This window comes from Vipera berus (genome assembly GCF_964194415.1).
Source record: "Vipera berus genome assembly, chromosome: 1".
NCBI classification, from domain to species: domain Eukaryota; kingdom Metazoa; phylum Chordata; class Lepidosauria; order Squamata; family Viperidae; genus Vipera; species Vipera berus.
The window spans coordinates 151,868,721-151,890,906 of record NC_138202.1 but is presented as its reverse complement, the minus strand read 5'-3'; the positions used below and the strand labels follow the sequence as shown (position 1 = coordinate 151,890,906).

The 22,186-nt window shown below is 39.9% G+C and overlaps 1 protein-coding gene across 1 annotated transcript in view; it reads left to right on the top strand.

The window, feature by feature from the left end:
* LY75 (lymphocyte antigen 75) overlaps positions 1-22,186 on the top strand; it is an 81,513-nt gene that overhangs the window by 35,084 nt on the left and 24,243 nt on the right. Inside the window, exons 13-24 of the mRNA XM_081313213.1 lie at positions 213-355; positions 2,125-2,206; positions 3,174-3,245; positions 4,712-4,835; positions 6,474-6,509; positions 7,448-7,623; positions 9,737-9,801; positions 11,575-11,645; positions 12,904-13,040; positions 14,033-14,138; positions 18,485-18,645; positions 21,451-21,577. Of these exons, the coding sequence (XP_081169339.1) occupies positions 213-355; positions 2,125-2,206; positions 3,174-3,245; positions 4,712-4,835; positions 6,474-6,509; positions 7,448-7,623; positions 9,737-9,801; positions 11,575-11,645; positions 12,904-13,040; positions 14,033-14,138; positions 18,485-18,645; positions 21,451-21,577 (1,300 nt within the window). The remainder of the gene's footprint in view (positions 1-212; positions 356-2,124; positions 2,207-3,173; positions 3,246-4,711; positions 4,836-6,473; positions 6,510-7,447; positions 7,624-9,736; positions 9,802-11,574; positions 11,646-12,903; positions 13,041-14,032; positions 14,139-18,484; positions 18,646-21,450; positions 21,578-22,186) is intronic.

Sequence of the window (22,186 nt, the reverse complement as noted above, 5' to 3'; positions counted from 1 at the left end):
ACTTCAAATGGATGGAATAGCAATCTTGGGACTTGATAACCAATGAAATGAAGTGATGACGTTCTGATAAATTTGTAATGAAGCAAAACAGAAATGTTAATAACCAGATTGGAAAGTTCATTAATCTGTAAAAGTAGTAGGCATATATGTCTAAAAAAAATAGCAATATTGTACAGCGATAAAATGTATTTTTTTTCTATTTCCTTACAAAGTTTTTTCACAAGGAAAGAGTGCTGAGAACCAGAACTTGGGAAGAAGCTGAGAGATTTTGTGAAGCTCTTGGAGGACATCTTCCTAGCTTCAGCCACCCAGAAGAAGTTAGGGAACTCCATATAATACTGAGGGAGATCATCAGGTGACGTTCTCAAGAGTTTAGCATTTTAGCAAATTCAAATGATGTCTAAATATATCTTCATGTATTTTACCACAACAGAGGTGATCGATAAAGTAGCATTAAAGCTTTTAAAATGCTTGAACCGTCAAGCAATCTTAACCAGTCTCTTAAAGCAGGGGTGTCAAACTCAATTTCATTGAGGGCCGCATCAGCATTGCGGTTACCCTCAAGGGGCCGGGTGGGTATGGCCAGGGTGGGCGTGGCCTACTGGGTGGGCGTGGTTAGAGTGCGTATGGCCTACTGGGTGGGCGTGGCCAGCTCTACATCGTTCGCATCAAGGGTGCCTATGGGGGCCTGGGCAAGAGTGGGACATATCTGAGGGTCTCTGGCAGAAGGAGGGTCTTTGGGCCAGGGCCAAGGCAGTGGGGGCCGTTCCCTCACTGTTTCCAGGATGGCTTCATGGGCCACATGAAACCACTTCGCGGGCCGGATCCGGCCCCCAGGCCTTGTGTTTGACATGTCTGTCTTAGAGGCATCTTCAGACCAAGGAAAGGGAGGCAAATGGTTCCTGGGCAGTCCTGTTCAGTGTGAAAGAGAAGTTCCTCTGCTTTTTTCCCCCTTAAAAAATGTAAAGTTTTTACAGTGCAATTTCATATCACTTTTATTATCAACTACAGAAAACTATTTCAAGGATCAATTAAAGGAACTGTCAAGAGTTCAATCTTTCCAACATTTATATGTCATCTCTTTTATATGCTGATTACCATTAGGAGTAAGTGTGTCACCATCATCATCATCAAATCTTTCATACAATCAAAGACCAGCATAAGGAGACTATGCATTTGAGATTATTTCTAGAAGAAATAAAAGACTGCTGGAGATGATGATGATTGGGCAGAAACTGGTATACTTTGGGGCATAGAGGGAGGACAGCAAAAAATGTAGATCGGTAAGATTAGAGATATTTCTGGAATATCCCTGGAAGAATTGCAGGTTTTTCACCAAGGCCAGACAAGTTAAGAGGACGTTTGTCTCTATTGTGCCCAACTCAAGGGCAGCTGATTAACTAATTTGCTAAACAAAAAGATTTGTGGCTGCCAAAGGACCTGCTGAGTTATTGTATTTTTTTTATCTACTGTATATACTTTGGGTAAGCCAGGAATTGTGGGTGTCAAAATACATTCCAAAAGTCAGGCTTGGCTTTTATGCAGATGGGCCTATCTGCAAATATGTACATAATACTTTTTTAAAGTACCCCTATTTCCCATATATTTTTCTTGATAAGCCAATCTGTACATAAATAAATCCACAAAATGTTAACAAAAATATCATTTAAAAATGCAGTGTGCTATCAGCAGAGAGCACATTTTTCATGGTATTTTGCTTAAAAATTCCAGGGTTGGCTTTATTTACAGATGGACTTATTTGTAAGTCTATATAATACAGTATGTATTTATTTACTGGCATTTATATCCCTGTAAGTGCTTTGCCTTTCACTACATAATACCACCAAGCTTCTATTTTAAAATTTTTTTGGGGGGTGTGTGACTTCTGAAACTAGATTCTAGACCAGGGGTAGGCAACCTTGGCTCTTTTATAACTCGTGGACTTCAACTCCCAGAATTCCTGAGCCATGCTGGCAGATTAGCAAAATAATGTTTCACATGCTTTCAGATTTGAGCATCTCAAAGAGCAATTATCTAAAATGACAAAAGTGGTCACCAAATACGTCAAAGTAATAAAACAATTAAGCTGAACATTCCTTTTCATTTTTACTTTTTTATTTACAGTAATGACAGATGGGTCTGGATTGGACTAAATAAGAGGAATCCTGATCTTCTGGGATCATGGCAATGGACTGATGATAAGCCAGTAAGTTAAGCTAGAATACTAAATGATCCAATCATAGCTGGGAGAATATTGGTGAAATTCTGAAGTTGAAAAGCTTTGAAAGAAAAACAGGAAAAGTAAAACAGGCTTTATATAATAATTTTAAATAATGTACGGTAGCTTAAATTGGTTACGAAAATGTTCAGAAATCCAAAACCTATGCCATTTGACTATTATTCTATATAAAATTATTTTAAGGACGACTTGTTTTATTTAGACATAATTACACACAGGGACGCGGTGGCTCAGTGGGTTAGGACGCTGAGCTTGTCGATCAGAAGATTGGCAGTTTGGCAGGTCGAATCCCGAGTGCCGCGTAGCAGAGTGAGCGCCTGTTACTCATCCCAGCTTCTGCCAACCTAGCAGTTTTAAAGCACGTAAAAATGCAAGTAGAAAAATAGGGACCACTACGGTGGGAAGGTAACAGCGTTCCATGCGCCTTTGGCATCTAGTCATGCCGGCCACATGACCATGGAGACGTCCTCGGACAAGCGCTGGCTCTTCGGCTTTGAAATGGAGATGAGCACCGGCCCCTAGAGTTGGAAACGACTAGCACGCATGTGCAGGGGAACCTTTACCTTACACACATGGAAGACCTCATATAGGGACACTACTGTGGTCATTTCTTGGGAAGGGAAGGGAAAAGGAAGGAAGGAAAGGAAGGAAGGAGAAATGCCTACAAAGAATTCATGCTTTCATAGAATGAATATAAAGTTCTGGATTATGATCAGTAACCAATTCATAATGTGACCTTTAACAAATTAACCAGAAGATAATCTGGTTCAGTTTACTAAATATATATATATATCTATTAATGAGTGTTGAAAGTACTCTTTTTATTTTCTCAAGATTCCTGTCCCTACAGTACTAGGATATTGTGGCTATTGTTAGTAAAACATGCTAATTAAAATTAATAACACACAGCTTTAAAATCATTCTTCCTCCATAGGTCTCTAATGTTGTTATACCCTTGGAATTTAGAGAAGATGACTATGATCTTCGAGATTGCGCAGCTGTCAAGGTGCATTGTGACATTTTTTGATTACTAACTCCTAAAGAGAAGGAAATACTGGAAGAATCAGTGCTAGTTTTTGTAAAATAACTCAGTTGACCTAATGCTTGCAATAATTCCTGCAATTTAGACACTTAGACTGCCCTAAGGGATTTTTAGCCTTTGCTTAGTTAAAATTTATTTTTACTATGGAATTGCTTCATCACATTTAGCAGGAAATCAGGTTTTAGATTGCAGCCCTAAAAAAAAAGTGTGTGTGGGGGGGAATACTGTACTGCTCTACAGCCTGCCTGTTTGAACAGCCTAGGAGAGATGTGTAGGAGGCAAGCTTGCATTAGTCTGATGATTTGGGCCTTCTTGTTTTCTCACACACAGTCACCTTGATTTTGAATGGAGGAAATTAATATATCAGTTCCAGATGGAGCCAAAAACAGTCCTGGAATTTTTAAACAGAATGAATCTGAGGTCGTCCTTGTGACTTTACTGTCTCATCCCCAAAACACCCTAATCTTATTTCTGGCAGGAACATAGACATAACTAAAATCTCCTGAATGCTTGCAACCTTGCAATGCCCTGGCGTGTCCATCTTACTCATATCCTTCCTGAATATCTAATTCAGGGGTCTTCAAACTTGGTAACTAAGACTTGTGGACTTCAACTCCCAGAATTCCTCAACCCGGCACACTGGCTGAGGAATTCTGGGAGTTGAAGTCCACAAGTCTTAAGACCCCTGATCTAATTGGTTAACTTCAGAATAAAACAGCCCTTTTCAATTATGTTATATTTGTAAATATTACACTGGAATGCAATAACATGCACAATACAATTTGTCTTGGAAAGTATAGTAGCTGTGATCCTTTCAATAGGTTGTTTTGTTTAGCTGGAAAAAGAATTTTATTTAGCTGGAAAAAGAAATCCTAATTTAAAATAGGTATGTACAGTTTTTGACAAATATTTCAGATATATTTGCTTATAAACATATCAAGCATAGCACTGCAATCTCATACTTCAGTTCTGAGTAAGTATTGTTTTGCAGTAGTTTAATCCTGTTAAAAATAAGTCCCATTGGATTTAATGGGACTATTCTCAGCTAAGGGAAAGAACATTTATTTGATCCTTTTCTACTTCTGCATTTACTATTCATCTATATCAACTACCAACTCAATGTTGGCTCAGCCTTCCATCTTTCCAGGGTCAGTAAAATGAGGACCCAGATTTTGGGGGCCAATATGCTGACTATAAACCTCTATAAAGCACTGTGAAGCAGTATATAAGTCTAATTACTATTGCTATTTTTTAGCCTATAACTAGAATCCCTTGTACATTTAAAAAAAATTCCGCTGAATACAGAGATTTATAATAAATAATAAGAAGGAAGGAAATCTTTTATTAACAGAATTTAGTTATGGACACTTCCTTGAGAGTTACTACAAAAAGAAATAATGCATATTATCACTGCTGTTGTAATTATACAGACCCTCGAACAAAAACGCCGGCGGCCATGGCATATTTACCTATTGAAAGATAAAGAAGAGAATTTCTACTTAAAACCTTTCCATTGTGATGTAAAACTTGAATGGGTGTGCCAGATCACTAAAGGTAAATTTGGGTTTCAGTTGTTGTTGTTTTTAGAAAGGGCATCTATTGCATTCAGCATGGTTCATTGCAGATAAAAGCATGCAAGATAAAAGCATTAAATTTAGGGTTAGTTTTTCCTTCATTTTATTCAACATGTCAGCATTATGATTGGCCAATTTCCTGTAACTCTAAAAAATCTGAGCTCTGAAAATATCAGATTCCCCCAAACTTTGAATTAGTTTCCATCTGATTAAGGGTTAAATCAAATGTTGAAGTCCCATCATTGGCATGCATTATTTCAAGAATGGGTGTCTTACATAAAAGCATTTTCTTCCTTTTTCTGTCCTACTGTTAACCAGTATCAATATACCCCAACTAGGATTTGGCAGTGTATCCCAGACTTCATGATTTTCCCTGAGTAACCTTATTTCCTAGGCAAGGCTTGGCATAAGTCAATTTGGCAGACCCAATTTGGCTGAATAAGAATTTTTAGTGCCAGCAACAACAAAACCAAACAAACATTGATAAAAAAATACAGATGCCTCTCATTCTTGTAGTGGTTCAGATCCATGGCTTTTTATTCCTACAAATTAACAGACTCGCATGGTGTCTTTGAAGCAGGGCAATTATTAAAGATAACGCTTAATTACCAACTCTTGATCTGAGAACCACGGGCCCACCATACGCCTTCCAAATGTAAAACTACTTTTTGACTTTCCATCCAATTTAACTAAAGGGCCAACAGTGCTGTTAAACGAAACAAAAGCACCGCCTGACAGCACAATATGGATGCATCTCAAGCTAGATATTCAAAGATTATTTTTTAGTTTAGTGTGTAGCCCAGGGTTTTTCAGTTGGAGTTTAGCCAGAATCCTAGGATTCTGCAAGAGGTCACTAAAGGTTCCCTGGGGAACTGGGATTTATTTTTTTTTTAAAAAGCAAGAGACTGAACAAAATCCTTCCAACCTCCAACCCTTGATTGGCCCCCTGGAGCCCACATGAACTGCTGGCTGGGGCAGGAATCGTACACACACACACACACACACACACACACACACACACACACGTACGTAGCTGAGACAGGTGCAGTGCTGGGGGGCAGTGTTTTCAAATAATAAATTATTTTTATGTTTTGGAACAAGATTGTACCAGCAAAACAGGCCAATTGATAAAGCAGTGGGATAATTTCTTTGCTTTCTCTCTGGCTATTAGTGGAGATAAAATTAATTCCATTGTATGAAGTAATTGTCCTCGGAATAATCATACGTATCTTATTCCATTTGCTGCTATTTGCAGTACCCTCTTGGAGTATGGTAATAGCAAGTCTTTGTACAACTCTTTCCAAGAACTCTCTATGGATTTTCGATCAGTTAAATGTTGGATTTTTTTAAAAAAAAACCACTTGAGTCTGAAAGTGTAGTATTGATAGCAAAAGAAAACCTGCCTTAAATAGAAGGAAGCAACCCTCGAGATTAGAGTTGCTTTTTACAATTTGGATTCATGCCTCAATTAGATTCAGTTTTTTAAAATGACTCGAGACACTTTATATGTATTGAAAGTGTTAAATTATTGCTGAATTCAGGTTTGAACATTCCTGTGACAGTGACACAGCCGAGAGATTAGATATATATTAGTGATAGGCTTTTCCTTTATCAACAGGTACTACTCCAAAGACACCTGAATGGTACAAACCAGGTAAGATTATTTCTTCGTTTTCATACACTTCATTGTAGTTGGACTCGGGGACTTTTCTTTCCACAGCCTCATGGCGGTTTTATTGTTCGCTTAATCCCAGTTCAGGTATTTCAGATAGCTGGAATGTGCATGGGAGTTTTTGTGCATTGCATAAATAATGTATTTTGTAAAACACTAGCATTCCATATGGTGTGTGTGTATGATTGAAACTTAAAGTAAGATTTATATAATTGAAATTTGAAATAAGTACTACCTTTATCCAGAAGAAACTTGGCCAAGCTTCAGGAATAACTATGAAGTTATTCCAGCTCTGATTCTGTGACATTGAAGCGTTGACACGTCATGATGTCATTGCATAAATGGTACGCTCATGTCATGATGCAAGTACATCATATTATTTGTATGTGGATGGCATGAGACATATGTAACTTATTCCTACTCCACACAGACACCCTAGAATGATGCATTTATTTATTTTTTTGGTTGATTATAAATCATTAAAGCATCAGGAAATGAAATGCAGAAGTTACAGATAGTGATAATTACCTTCCCAACGTGACCATGAAACGTTTTAGGTGTAACCCAGTCTTTCTTGCACTAGAGAGTTGATCAAAACATGTTGATCAGAGAGTTGATCAAAACAAGAAAGTTGGTTGGTTTAATTCTTAAAGAACTTTGTTAACTTAATAAACTTGTTAACTTTAGCAAAATGATTCATGTGATGAAGTGAGTTGTAATGTTATCGCTTGAAATCAGACTTGGAGGAATTGAAGTCAGATTCAGTCATTTGTTTCTAAGTCAGATGCCCAGCATTTTTAATTTTGATTCACACGTCTTTCCCACCCACCCCCGGTTACATCATGATTCAGATTGTATGGAGTTGCTGGCTCATGTTAGGTTGTACAAAATGTAAGCTTCGTGTGTAATTTTCTTTGTAGACGAAGAAGGAATTCATGGGCCAACAGTGAATATTGATGGGTCAGAGTTCTGGTTCGTGGCAAATAAGAATTTGAGCTATCAAGAAGCTTCCTTGTATTGTTCTGAGAATGGAAGTGACTTAGCTTATGTGACCTCTTCAACAGCGCTGAGTAGAATTCTAAACACAATTTCAAAAGTAATGTGTTAATTTTTATTTTGGGTGACTTCTATTGAATGAAATGACTGCCAACATCCCTTTTCTTTGTGGATTTTGATGGAGGATATTTTTAGGGGTGTATTAACCCAATCAGAGACAAATTAGTTTTCCATTCAAAAAATGAGCAGGAAACCATGCTGCTGTTCTTCAGTAATTTGTTACTAAATTCAGCAGTGAGATCTGGGTGACTCTGGAGATCGTGTGAAATCTGTGGATTGCTCATATCTGCACTTTGTGGTATAGCATGTCATATGCATCTCTACTGCTCTATCCATGAATAGATACAACAATAAAAGGTTAATTTGGGGTTGATTATTAAGATATTTTAATGGGGAATTTGGTTTAGTTCACTTGAAAGAAGTCAGAGAATGAAGCCAGTTGCCATAATTGAAGCAAACTATAGCTACTACTTTTCTGGAATATTTTTTTCTGGATACAGGTAGTCCTCAACTTACAACAGTTCTTTTAGTGTCTGTTCAAAGTTACAACAGCACTAAAAAAAGTAACTTGTTTTTCACACTTACTACCGTTGCTACATCCACATGGTCAAAATTCAGATGCTTGGCAACTGCCTCATATTTATGATGGTTGCAGTGTCCCAGGGTAATCACTTTTTGGGAACTTCTGATAAGCAAAATCCATTGGGAATTCAGAATCACTTAACAACCATGTAACTAACTTCACAATTGCAGTGATTCACTTAACAACTGTGGCAAGAAATATCGTAAAATGGAGCAAATTCACGTAACAACTGTCTCACTTCACAACAGACATTTTGGGCTCAATTGTCATAAGTCAAGGACTAACTGTAGTTAAGAGAGTATCATTCATTCACCCTGAGGCAGTGATTAACTGGGAAATCCAGGTTCTAGTGCCACATTAGCCACAGAGGACTGACTTTCAGCCCAATCTTATCTCACAAATGGTTATTAATGGGTGGCAAAATAGGTCTTGCACTGCATGTGACCTAAATATGAGCTCATCCAACTAAGATTACAGAGCTTGGGAAATCATAGATGGCTTCTTAGTTGGATCAAATTATAGATTAAGTCAGCATGAATCACATTTACCATAAAGCCAGTCTTATTAAGATACCTGGATTTAATTTCTCCCTCACTTATGATGTGCCTGCATTAAATGTTGCTGGTTTTTTCATTGTCCTCCTCCTAATTTCTTGTGTATTATAATCCAGGGCTTTTCAACCAGTGGTACGGGTACCACCTGTGATACATTGGTACCTGACAGGTGCTACACAACCATCCTAGAAAATTAGCGGGGGAGGGGAATGAACTCAACCGATGGCAGCACCACACAAGCCTGAGCGAGAGATGGCTGGAGCTACAGGGCTGTCAGGGCTCAGCGGAAGTGCCAGGATCAGCACCAGGCTCCAGCTGGAGTTCGGCGCTGATCCTGGCGCTTCTGCTGAGCCCAGAAGAAGCGCCGGTCAACTGTAATGTTGCAGCATCTCCAGAGTCTTGTGATTTACATTCAGGTGCTTGGCAACTGATTCATATTTATGACGGTCACAGTGACCCAGGGTAATGTGAAGTGACCAAAACCTGCTGCAACCACCCAGCAGACGGGGGGGGGGGGGGGGGGATAAAAACCAAACACCCACCTACCCCACCCCCACTGCCCATCCTCAACAGAAATGCTCATAACAGTGAAAACCTCAGACAGGAGGAAGAGCGCTGCCGGGCAGGCAGGCAGGTGTCTTGCTCGGCTGTGGCCTGGGAGGCACTTTTTTCAGTGCCATTGTAACTTTGAACACTCACTAAGTGAACTGTTGTAAGTTGAGGACTACACTTTTTCCTTTTTTTTTTTTTGGTCATCAAAGGACACCTTGCTAGGCGACTGGTGGTACTCGGATGTTGCCATATCCTAAAAGTGGTACAATGGGTGAAAAGGTTGAAAAGCCCCGTTATAAAAGCAGTTGAGAAAAACAACTAACAAATCATTAGTCATGAGGGTTTTTGAGCTCTCCTCAAAGATTGCTTCACTCTCGTGCAACTGAGAAACTTTTTTCAGTATTGCATGGAAGAGAGTAACATTGGATATTGCATTTCACGCTAATACAATCTGCTTTTGGCAGTTATCGGATGAGAATCAGAACTGGTGGCTCAAATACAGAATTCCAGCACTTTACAGGCCTTGGTCGTAAGTAGAAACATCCATCTATGTTGTTCAAAAGATTATTTATTTTATGAAAACTATTTACAAAGTGCAATGCTGTATCTGCCACAAATGACTGAAGGTCAGATATTGAAATGGTAAATCTCAGGAGTGGTGGTATTTTAACACTACGTTTTGTCCTTAAAACATATTTTTACAGTGGTTCAAATGGAAATTTAAGAACAGAATGGATTGATTAAAGGTTTGCTAACTCTGTTCCATAAACAGTTGCGTATGAGCTAGTGGGAGGCAATATTTTACAAGATTTAGTGCAAACAGTTGTGCTAGTAGCCATGTTTTACACTTTTTTTGAAAAATTGGCAACTGGAGCCAGGCCTTTGAATTTTTATTTTTTGGCTACGTTAAGAAAAACACTTCAATATACGTGGGAGCATATCTCTGCACCAGGTCTAATTTTTATTTTAAAATGCAAATGAAAAATAAAAATGTGAAAGCAATTTTGTGTGTATGCTTATACAGGACAGTTCACCACATTAGTATCTATTACTAAATAAGTGTAATTGTATTTGTAACTGCACCATTCTTGCAGATTCTTGAGTAGCTTAAAAATAAAAAGTAAAATTTTGTTGGAGTTGAGCTCAATCTCTGTGACCTCAAGAACAGTGTCAATTAAAGGGAAATGGTATAAAATAAGTAATGTCTTTTTTAATATCTAGCCTTCAGTCCTGGTACTCCCTAAGTCTCCCATTCAAATACTAACCAAGCTCAATTCTGTAGGCTTCTAAGCCCAGAGATAATACCATGTCTTGCAAAAAAAACCCTTCCAAAATAGGTTGAACTAAGAGTGTCTTGTCTAGAGGAATGTTATTTCATAAAAATTGAAGGTGTGGAGTTTTTAATCTGGATTAAAGTTGGAGCATTGTTTCAGCCATGCTCACCCCTCCTGTCAGTCTCAGCCTGGATTAGTCCTTTTTGCTAGTAGCATCCATCTGTGGGTTTGAAAGAGGAAAGGTGATAGAAGCGTGTAGTCCTTAACCTATGTGGACAACTGGGACCAGAAGTTTGGTTGCTAAGCAACATTGTTAAGCAAGTCATCACGAGACTGGACCCTATTTTATCATCATTTTACCATGGTATTTATTAAGCATATCAAGTAATTGTTAAGTGAACCACAGTCATTAAGCAAATTGATTAACTGATGGTCAGAAGACAGTTGAGAAAGTTGCAAATTGTGATCATAATGACTGCAAGATGCTGAAGCTGTTGTAAATTGGAACTGGTTGCCAAGCACCCAAATTGTGATCATGTCTCCACGGTGCGACAGTTATGACTTCAAGGATGAGTCATAAGTCACTTTTTTAAGGCTATCTTAACTTGAACCATCATTAAAGAAGCACTTGTAAATTGAGACTACATGTAGGATCATAATTCACTCTTCCTGTTTTTCGTATCTTGTGCATATGAACAAAAAGAACAGGTCTTTGCATTGGAGATGCCAAGAAAAATTACCTTTGCTTCTTCCTCTTAATTTTACCATATTACTTTATCATATTATCTTACTGTAGATACTGCAATTGTGTACTTAACATTTCACAGTTTCATTATTTAAATATATTTGTTTATAAATACCTTTATCAAGTATTAAATGTAAGTTGCAACATTTGCATAAAAATGTCATTGATCACGGTCCATCATTCTATCCCTGACTATACTGTTTGAATACCACTCTGTGGCTATATGTACCTTGTTTCCTTTTTAAAAAAATAAATAATATTCTGTGTGTTTGTTTTTCTTAAGCTGGTTTTCATACTATTTGGAACACCACCCCAGAAAATGTTGGCATATATCTTATCTATCCTGGATAAGAGGTAATAGCTATATTTTTTTAATCAGTTATATTTTTAGAAATGTTCTCAGACTCTCTCCTAAATAAGAAGAATATATTAGTTTTCCTTTAGGCTTCTTTTTGTGGGATTCATGTTTCCTACTACATAATTTTTAATCTTTTAATTCTGTCAACTTGAGGGAAGCAAAGTCAGAAAATATAAGTGGTTGCTCTTCACCCTCATGGATCTTTTTGCTTCTATCCTTCATCTTGATTGAAATTGACAGTTTAAAATTTGAATTCTGAAAATAACTTTTCTGAGACTGTAAGCTTGTTTCCTTCTATAGAAATTCTGTCAGCCTCCATTGTTCATCCCATCTCTATGATACCTTGTTTTGTCCTTTTGGATCTGAGGATTTGGATTGTTCTGATATTTAATATCCTTCTCTTGACATATTTTATTGCCGACCTTGCAGTTTCAGAACCAAATTAAATAATTGAATATAGTCTGAATAATTAAACATTGATAGCAACTCTTTAAAACTTTCAGTCCAACTCTGTTATCTAATCAATTAGTGCAGGTTCGCATCCCACCAGGCTCAAGGTTGACTCAGCCTTCCATCCTTCCGAGGTAGGTAAAATGAGGACCCAGATTGTTGGGGGCAATTAAGCTGACTTTGTAATAATGCCGCTTGGGGTGTGTGTGTGAAAGCCCTAACAAGCAGGCATATACATAGAATGAAGGCTACTGCTAAGCTTGTAAGCCGCCCTGAGTCTTCGGAGAAGGGCGGGATATAAATGTAATAAAAATAAAATAAATAAATAAAAAAGTACTTTTAACTAAAAATCCTCTGGTTGAACTTGGGATCATCTATAGACTTTGCTTCTGAACCAAGAAGGGATTCTTACCATTCATTAATATGAAGGGTCCTTGGTGCTCTCTGAGCTGGTTTGTTTTCTTGCAGATGTTTCATTACCCAAACTAAGTAACATAATCAGTGCTAATCTGGGTAACGAAACATCAGGAAAAACAACCCCAATCAAAGAGCACCAAGGACCCCTCATTTCAACCTTGGATCTACAAATATTCTCCTTTATTGATTAATTAATATATTTATTCAGAGTACACTTATACTAACTGCTGAGGGCTCTGTTTGGTTCAAAGCATAAAACTGAATTTGAAACAAAGGGTATTAAAAGCAGTCATCTATTAAAACTCTATTTTATTGCATACATTAGACGGTGAAAGATCTGTATAACGGGGTATCAGCATAACAAAGCTCTGTTTTTTTATTCTGCAGACAGTCCATTAGATTGCAGTTCAAAACTGCCTTTCATTTGTGAGAAATACAATGCATCATTACTGGAGAGAAGCAAACCCGGCTATAAACCACCTCAGGAAAGCTGCCCTGAAAATTGGATTTTTTTCCTAAATAAGGTAAAGCATAAATAATTTGGAATTCAGAATATTATATTTCAGTCCTCAGAACCTGCCAAGAACTGGTTATCAAACTAGTTGGATGAACGTGTAAATATCTGTAATAACTGGCAACTAACAAACTTGAAGATCCAATCTGGGTCAGTCACCAGGACCAGAGGTTTAGTCTTCTGAGATTTCAGACTTCTGCTGGAGCCTATCCTTAGGATCTTCTCTCTGTCCGCATACTAGTTTTCTCTCTACACATTCTAGTACAGAAAGGTTCCCTGAAGATGGGCTCTGGCACAAGTCCTAAAGCTCAGAAGACTTAACCTCTGGTCCTGGTGACTGACCCAGATTGGATCCTGTAACATTATTTATTTATTTATTTTTATTTATTTATTCAATTTATATACCGCCCTTCTCCTGTAGGACTCAGGGTGGTTCACAAGGTGTTTTTTTTAAAAAAATACAACAATTACAAAACTTAAAATCAATTAAAAAGATTATATAGACCTTGCAATAAAACCCCAGTTAAAAAACAGTTAAAATCCCAATTAATACGCTCAGACCAGGCCAGAGAGCACAAAGAGCCAGGTCTTCAGGTCCCGGCGGAATGAACGAAGGTCAGGGGCAGTCCTAAGCTCTACAGGCAGCTGATTCCAAAGGGCAGACACACGCACAGAGAAGGCCCTCCCCCTGGGTATTGTCCGCCGGCAATCTTTTACCGGCGGTACCCTGAGAAGACCCTCCCTGTGGGAGCGCACAGGACGAAGGGAGCTTGATGCCAGCAGCAGGTGTTCCCTCAGATATCCCGGACCCAAGCCATTTAGGGCTTTATAGGTCATCACCAGCACCTTGAATCTCATCCGGAGGGCATTATCCTGGGACATGTATACATGAACATGACACTGGGCTACTATATGAATATAGTTTAAACTGAGTATTCAAAACACTTGTGAAATATCTACGTCAGAGATTATATATTTTTTTTTAAAAAAAATCTTTTACAGTGTTATCGAAAGGTGACGTCTCAGAACATGACATTTAAAAAAGCAGACGAATATTGTCAAACTTTAGGAGGGTTTCTTCCTTCAATCCAAAGCCAGATAGAACAAGGTAAGAGAATACATGAGCTGTGGTGGCACAGTGGTTAGAATGCAGTATTGTAGGCTAACTCTGCCCACAGCCAGGAATTTGATCTTGAGCAGCTCAAGGTTGACTCGGCCTTCCGCTTTTCCTACTGAGGTCGGTAAAATGAGGATCCAGACTGTTGGGGGCAATATGCTAACTCTGTAAAATTGCTTTGAGAGGGCTGCAAAGCACCACGAAGCAGTATGTAAGTCTAAGTGCTATAGCTATTCCATGCATAGGTCTGTATATTGGGATTCTTTTATGTATACATACATGTTGTAAGTTGAATTCTTGACATTGAATAATATGGACCTGATCCTGAGAAAGGCTTTGTGTATGAGGTGATAATGAAAATTCTATTTGTAGACATCTATGGTGGAAGACAAATGACAAAATCAGCATCTGCCCTTTTTGCACAAGTTTTTTTGACATCACAGGTACACATGTAAGGGGCAGATATTCTGAGATATACCGTATTTTCCGGCGTATAAGACGACCCGGCGTATAAGACGACCCCCTACTTTTAAGAAGATTTTGAAGGTTTTGTCTTATACGCCGGAAAATACTTACCCGCCGGCCCTCCCGCTGCTCCCGTGCTTCTGCCGGCCCCCGAGGCGCAGCGTTTCCTGGGCGGCAGGCAGCGCCGGAGGGCAGCCGCCACCCCGCCACGGCCGGCGCCCCTCCTGCTTCCCCCCCCAGGCCTTGAACTTCTCCCATTCGGCGCAGGGCGGGGCAGCTCCGCCCGCAACCTCTTTTTTAGAACTCACGTGCCGCTTCCCTCTCACTGTCGGCCGAGGCGCGCTCGGCCCGGGCTCCCGGTCCCTCTTCCCGGCTGGCTTCCCGCCCTGCCCCTCATGGAGCTGGCCTGGGCGTGCAGCCTCTCGGTGTGGCTGCTTTTCCTGGGCAGCCTGGCAGTGCGGCTCCTGCGCTCCGACCTGTTGCTGAGCCAGCGGCTGCTGCTGCGCATGCGCGTGGGGCTGCTGGCCGTCCTTCAGGCGCTGGGCCAGGCCGTCCTGCCGCTGCCCCTCAGCACCGCGCTCACGGCGGTGCTGGTGACAGGTGAGTCCGGAAGGAAGCCTGAGGCTACAGCTTTCCCAAGTTGCTGGTCCCCAAAAGTTAGGCTCCCCAAGTCTCCTTCCTTCCCTCTTTGCCCCATGCGAGTTTGCTCGAATGTTGCAGCTGCTGGAAGGCCCCGCCAAACAGGAAGCTAAGCCTATACCTTCAGAACTGCAAAAAGCCACATGGTTCCTCGCGGGGCTTCCCGGAACAAGGGGCCGGCAGCCGCAGCCCCAAGCCAGGTCGAGAAGAGCGGCAGGCACGGGGCAGGAGCAGGGCCAGAGGGGGAAAGCAGGCCCAGGGGGCGCCGCCCCCACCCCAGGCCAGGCTCCGGGAGAACCTTCAGCACAGGCACGCCCCTCTCGCCTTTGTCCGCCAGCCCGCCTCGCTCCCCGGCCTCTCCCAGCGCCTCTGCCGAGCCACTCGCGTGGGAAGCCCCGCTCGGCTTCATGCGGCCCACCCAGCAGTCCCTGGAGAGGCGCACACACACCCCCCATGAAGGGAAAGGGAAAAAGCGCCTCTCCGCCGCGGCTCCGGGTCCGCGGGCGTGCAGAGGGCGCCGCTCCCTAGTCCGCGAGTTACCTGCAAAGCTTCGCGTGGGGAGAGCCGCCCGACGCTCCCGCCCAGCCGTGTCCCGGAGCCACGCCAGAGATAGCTCGGTTGCACGGGGCGGCCCGGCTTTGCAAGAAAGTACGCTCGACTGATTTTTTTTTTTTCCGGCGTATAAGACGACCCCCCAACTTTTGAGAAGATTTTCAGGGGTTCAAAAGTCGTCTTATACGCCGGAAAATACGGTACTATTTGTTCTGCTAAATCTCTTTTTCTTGCATATCTTTCTCTTGGTATAAGAGAAAACTCACGTCTTCCAAATTAAAATTAGGGATAGTGATTATTACCATTAATTATGTAAGAATGCACTGTAATTTTACAGTTGGTATCATCTCTATTCTTTCAAAATCTTATGAGGTTCTCATTTTTAAAATTGAAACTAAGATTTATCACAAACTGTGCCGGTGTGAATATAAGCATTGTGTTACCTTACTGTTATTTATTCATGAATTAATCATGATTAATTCATATTATTAGTATGATATTATGAATTATGAATTAATTATAATATTTCTACAGCAGACTCCAAGTGGTTTAGAATAAATAAAACAAGATCAATATAAATTCCTATAAAGCAGAGCATTTCCTCATTTTCATAGCTAACAAGATCAGCAGTGATTAATAATACTCCCTGTTATATATTAAGTGTTATTGCTAAACTAACAGCTCAGCCAGGCATCAGCTGTGTAACACCCAGCAACAACATGTGGCGACGTAACTCCCGTCCTATTGGTCAGGCCGTTCCGGCGGGACCCTTTAAGGATGTGGATTGGTTGTCGGCTTGCCGGCAACGGTATTTAAAGGAGCTGAGCTGTGTCCTGTTCCATCCACAATAAAGCTGAGCACTGACCCGGTGTCATGTCATCTGTTCCTGATTGGTCTACCCACAATATGTAACACTCCCCCCAAGCTAACTAGAAGACACTAATCTCTGAATGACCTACCAAAGGAAGCAAATGTTTGCCATCCTTTCAGTTGAAAAGGTAATGAATAAAAAACACAGCATGATAGTGTTATCTTTATGAAAGAGAATAGAAATGACTGTTCTTTGAAGGAGGAACAATTGCAGACCTCACTGCCTGTGTTTACAAGTAAGTGAATTCAGGCAATGGATCCTGGAGGATCCATTTCCAGGAATGTTGTTTTAATATTCCATTAATGAGCCTTAGAATATAATCAATGAGAAGACTGATAAAATCAGGAAATTTAACAACAACAAAAAAGGTTCATTGTGTTACATGTGCCACAGGGCTGTGGGGGTGAGTCCAAAAAATCAAGATGGCGGCCCCCACCATGCAATCAAAGCTCTGTCCCCTTTTTTCTTATGGTGCATGTTAAAGGGAGCATGGCTTCAATTACACAGTTGCGACTGCCATCTTGAATTTATTTTTTATTGCTTTTAAAATAAAGAAAAGGAACAAAACTCTAAAATAATTACAGTGCAAATACATTTATTCTTTAAAAAACATAAAAGTGAAAAACAGTTAAAATATAATACATTGTTATTACGGCAGCTACAATTGTATATAATTTAATGTATAGTTCAGGTACATATTTCTGATACACATCTTTTTTTCACTGCTATAATTTCTATAAATGAATTCCATATTTCATTATGCAAAGTCCAAATTAAATCTATATCTATAGACAGTTGCCCCATTGGTGGCATATGCAATCAGGTTTTTAATGCATTGAGTGAATGGGGCCATACATTTATTTTCCAGTACTACAGTATCAGTCTTTTGGCTATAGTAAGGGCACAGAGGATCCATTTACATTGTCCAGTTTTCAGATTCCATGTGCATAGTAAGTAAGTAATTTGAGAGATACCATCCTCTGAAAAAAATATTTTTTTATATAGTCGTATTTATATAGTCAAATATTTCCTCCCAAGTTTTAGTTAGTATAGGGCATTGTAAAAATATGTGTTTTAAAGAAGCATTACTCTTATTACAACTCCAATAAAATGCCGTCTTATATAGACCTTTCTGTACAAATGTACTAAAGTCCAATATATTCTAAATATTATTTTTTGTTGTTTAAATTGTAGTTTAAGATCCATTGACATTCTTGCATAAAGAATTGATAATTGCAATTTTTGTAAAGATATTCTTGTAAACAAAGAGCCCCATAAAAATGCCTAAACGAGTTGATTTTCTGAAAATAATTTCAAGATATTTGAATAGGAACTCCTCAAAATATGGGAATAATACTCATTGTGAGACTATTCACCTTTCTCCAAAGATTGAGATTTAATGATTCCCATCTCTTGATACCTTAAGAAACATATCTATATATTTTATTTATATTACATGTTACTAACTGGGTTTTATCTTTTGGTATGCACCTACCTAGATATTGAAAGGATTTGGGACAAATCCTGGACTGATACTCCTTATATGAATGGATACGTCAATTTTCACTGATTGGCAACAATTCCAATTTGGAACAATGAATAGAGCATCCTGCTATTTTACTGAATGCATCTATCAATTGGAATAGTATTGTGAGGTTTAGAAATAAACAAAATAATGTAATTTGCAGACCAATTTATATTCTATTGAGTTATGTTTTGCCATCTTAATTTTATGGACTGCCCTTATCTGCAAGCTAATTCCTTTACCTGTTTAATCCTAATGTGCAAATATTTATCTTCTTCCCAACAGACTTTATAACATCTTTACTCCCAGGTCTGCCCCCAAAGATTTGGATTGGTTTACGTTCCCAGGTACATCTGCAACTAAGCAAGTGGACTGATGGCAGTGATTTAGATTATGTCAATTTCCATCCTATGCTTCAAGGAAGACTAAGAAGAATTCATTTTGATGTGAGTTGTTGGTTACACTATAGCAGGGGTGTCAAACTCAATTTCATTGAGGGCCGCATCAGCATTGCGGTTGCCCTCAAGGGGCCGGGTGGGTATGGCCAGGGTGGGCGTGGCCTACTGGGTGGGCGTGGCTAGAGTGCGTATGGCCTACTGGGTGGGCGTGGCCAGCTCTACATCGTTCACATCAAGGGTGCCTATGGGGGTCTGGGCAGGAGTGGGACAGATCTGAGGGTCTCTGGCAGAAGAAGGGTCTCTGGGCCAGGGCCAAGGCAGTGGGGGCCATTCCCTCACTGTTTCCAGGATGGCTTCGCGGGCCGCATGAAACCACTTCGCGGGCCGGATCTGGCCCCCGGGCCTTGTGTTTGACATGTCTGCACTATAGGCTTTCCCTGTAATTTATTTAAAGCAGGGAAAAAATGCTTTTAGTAATGTAAGGTAGAGGAGAAATGGGAAGTTGAAAATAGGAAAGTATATCCCATCCATTTGGAATATTTTGTTTGTGGTTGAATAGCTTCTTCAGAAATTTAGGTATAAGATTGGATCATTTATATTATGTTAAATATTGTTTGTGATGTAATTGTGACAGCAGCCTAAGGAGTACGATTTTAGTAAAAAGCTTAATTATAGTCACAGTACGTACCACCAACTAGTCCAGGGGTCCCTAACCCCCAGGCCACAACCCACTACCAGGCTGTGTCTTGTTTGGAACTGGGCCGCACAAATGGTGGGCGAGTCACATGGATGCAAAACTCCACTTGTGCAAGCAGCAGACACAAGTGTGCATACGCAAAACTCTTATTTGCGCAAATGGGCACGCACATGCACCCACCACTTGCACAGAACCATCCCCTCCCTCCCCCCGGTTGGTCTGCCAAGCTGGAAAGTTTGGGGACCGCTGACCTAGTCAACTGGGGCTGATCTTGGAAAAGCTAAGCAGGGTCAGCAGCCTTGCTGAGTAGGATGGAAGATTAGACTGAAACTAAGAAAGTGAAAAATAAAAATAAAAAAAGAAGGTGATGGCACAGCCTTCCATATTTTGACCAAGAGAGTAATGTGGACCTTTCCTATAATCATTGGTTATCATGTGGACCTATAATTATCAGTTTTTACTTAATTTCATTATAATGAAAGGGGAAGATAGTGTCACTTAAAAAAAAACTAACAGTCATTTCTGTTCTATGACTTCCATCTTCCGGTTTCCTGATTTAGATGGAATCGAAACAAAATCATTTGGTCAGGGTGTTTTTTGAGACAAGGTAGTTTCATAAATCATGATATGAAATGGTTTCTTTCTGTAAAATTATAGTTAAAACTGAACTTTTGGATTCAGACCCTAGAGCTGTGTAAGAAGCAAACAAAAATGTATTCTGAAGTCAGAATTAAGCTCAGACCATTTTGAGTGGTAACATTGTGGGAGAATTCAGAATAGGTCTCTTTGTGTTCTCATTTTATTTCAGGCTACAAAAGTGGATGGAGCAGTAGTCCATGCTAGTGCAGTGTTCCATCTACCCTAGATCAAAATTGGGAAAGGGAAGGATTGGAGCCAATGATAATTCCTTTATTTAAAGAATCTTGAACAAATGAAATTCATAGACAAAGGGGCTTGCCAGCCAGAGGATCTCAAGGATAACAAAAGGAGCTAGTCCTCAGCTAGCTTCCAATGGCTGGGTTGTAAACATCCAGCAATAGGAGGGTGATCTTGAAATCAGCTGTTCTACCAAGTTAGTGTCCAATGTGAACACCTGAATGCAGTCATATCACCTACTGTAAACAACCTCATGCAGGAACATGATATATTGTTGGGCAACACTGCATAGCCCAAAGGGGAACTTTTTGTGTACTCACTGTTAGATACTGGGTTCGTTGCTTCAGTGAAGAGACGAGGCGAGTGAATTCAGCAAAGATCATTGTTTATTGCTTGCAGGAACTGAACTGAGAAACAGGGCTACGAATGCAGCAATTTATACCCTGGCCTCTAGACGGCGGCTAATAGGTTTAAAGCAACCTATTGCCGCCTAGAGGCAGCCAATGGTGGCACTGGAGACAGGTTGTTTGAGGAGCTGGGAGCTGTTAGCCAGCTTCCCTGCTCAAGCAACCTCCCAGCAGTTAATCCACGTGATGTTCCCTTAACAAGACAAAGCCCAATACATTACACTCACTTTACCTTGGCTTGTAAGAACACATTATGGATACCTCTCTTCTCCCTGGGAAGGAGCCAGTTGAAGGAGCTGGGGCTGTGTGTTTTTGCTTGGTAAAGAAAAGTCGGAGCCAGGCCCCTGGCTGCTGTTCCTGCTTGGGATGCAGTTATGCACTCAGTGTTTGATATCCCTTCAGGTCTTCAGTTGGTAAATGGTGCCAATTCTCATTCCATCAAAGCTTTTCCTTCCCGATTGTTGCCTATAGCAGGCAGGCAGTTCATTACACTGCTTCATTAATTAAAAGTGTCCGGTAATGATGGCATGGGAAATGGAATCTTAGAACATAGAACACTCTGTCCATTAAAATATGCTGTCCATTTTGATTTTAGCATATTTTCCGCACCACTACTGATTTGAACATTATACCATGATAACTTTAAAATTAAAAAAAAACAAGACCCTGATCTCATTCCGGTAGCTATGTTAGAATGCAGAAGGTATGAGTATGCTGACAAGCCCATTTTACTCTTGGGAAAGCTAGATGTATAATTTAGCAATCCATCCAAACATCCCTGTTTAATTTGATTGTATCAAGGATTTCAATCATATTTGTTTATGGGACATGCCAGTACTGGTAATATGATGTCATGTTTTCTTTCCTCCCTAGGTATATAATGAGGAAAAGAATAATCTGTGTGGTTTTTTACTAAATAATCCCGGATCTTTTGTAGGAACTTGGAATTTTATTTCTTGTGCTGATAGTTTGCCTTTGGCCATATGTCAGAAGCATCCAGGTACGTGAAGTGGAGAAATACAGGTTTGAAATATCTGCTTTTCACTTGTAAGTGGCATTTTAGACGACCAGATAGCTCAGTCAGCACAAAAAATATTTACTATTAGAAGATCAACTTGTAAATCTCCTGACCTTGCTGGATCCACATTGGCGAACTAGATGGTAAAGATCTAAAAAAAGTTTAAAAATAGCTCACTGTCTGTGGTAAGCTATTATGTAACACAGTACTACTGGCTTTCTAAGCAATGTTTTACTTTTGAAAGCTTCCTGGTACAATCTTGGATGTCACCTTCTTGAAGGAAGGAGAAATATTCTTCCTCTTATGCCCAAAAGGAATGCTTTTTAGGATGACGCTTGTCATTAGATGTCCTTTATATGTATTTAAATTTATTTATAGGAAAATCTGACTAATTAATCTGGGTCATTGGCGTTGGATATCAGTTGGATTAATTTAAGTGATTCATTGAGATTCACCATTACATTCCTTATCTTACTAAGGTTCAATCAGTCTTCAAGTCAGAACTGAAGAAGCTTCTTGGATGAGAAGCAAAACGTCTTCAAGGAAAAACAAAAGACTAGTTGCCTTTTGAAAAAGCACTTTTGGGACAAC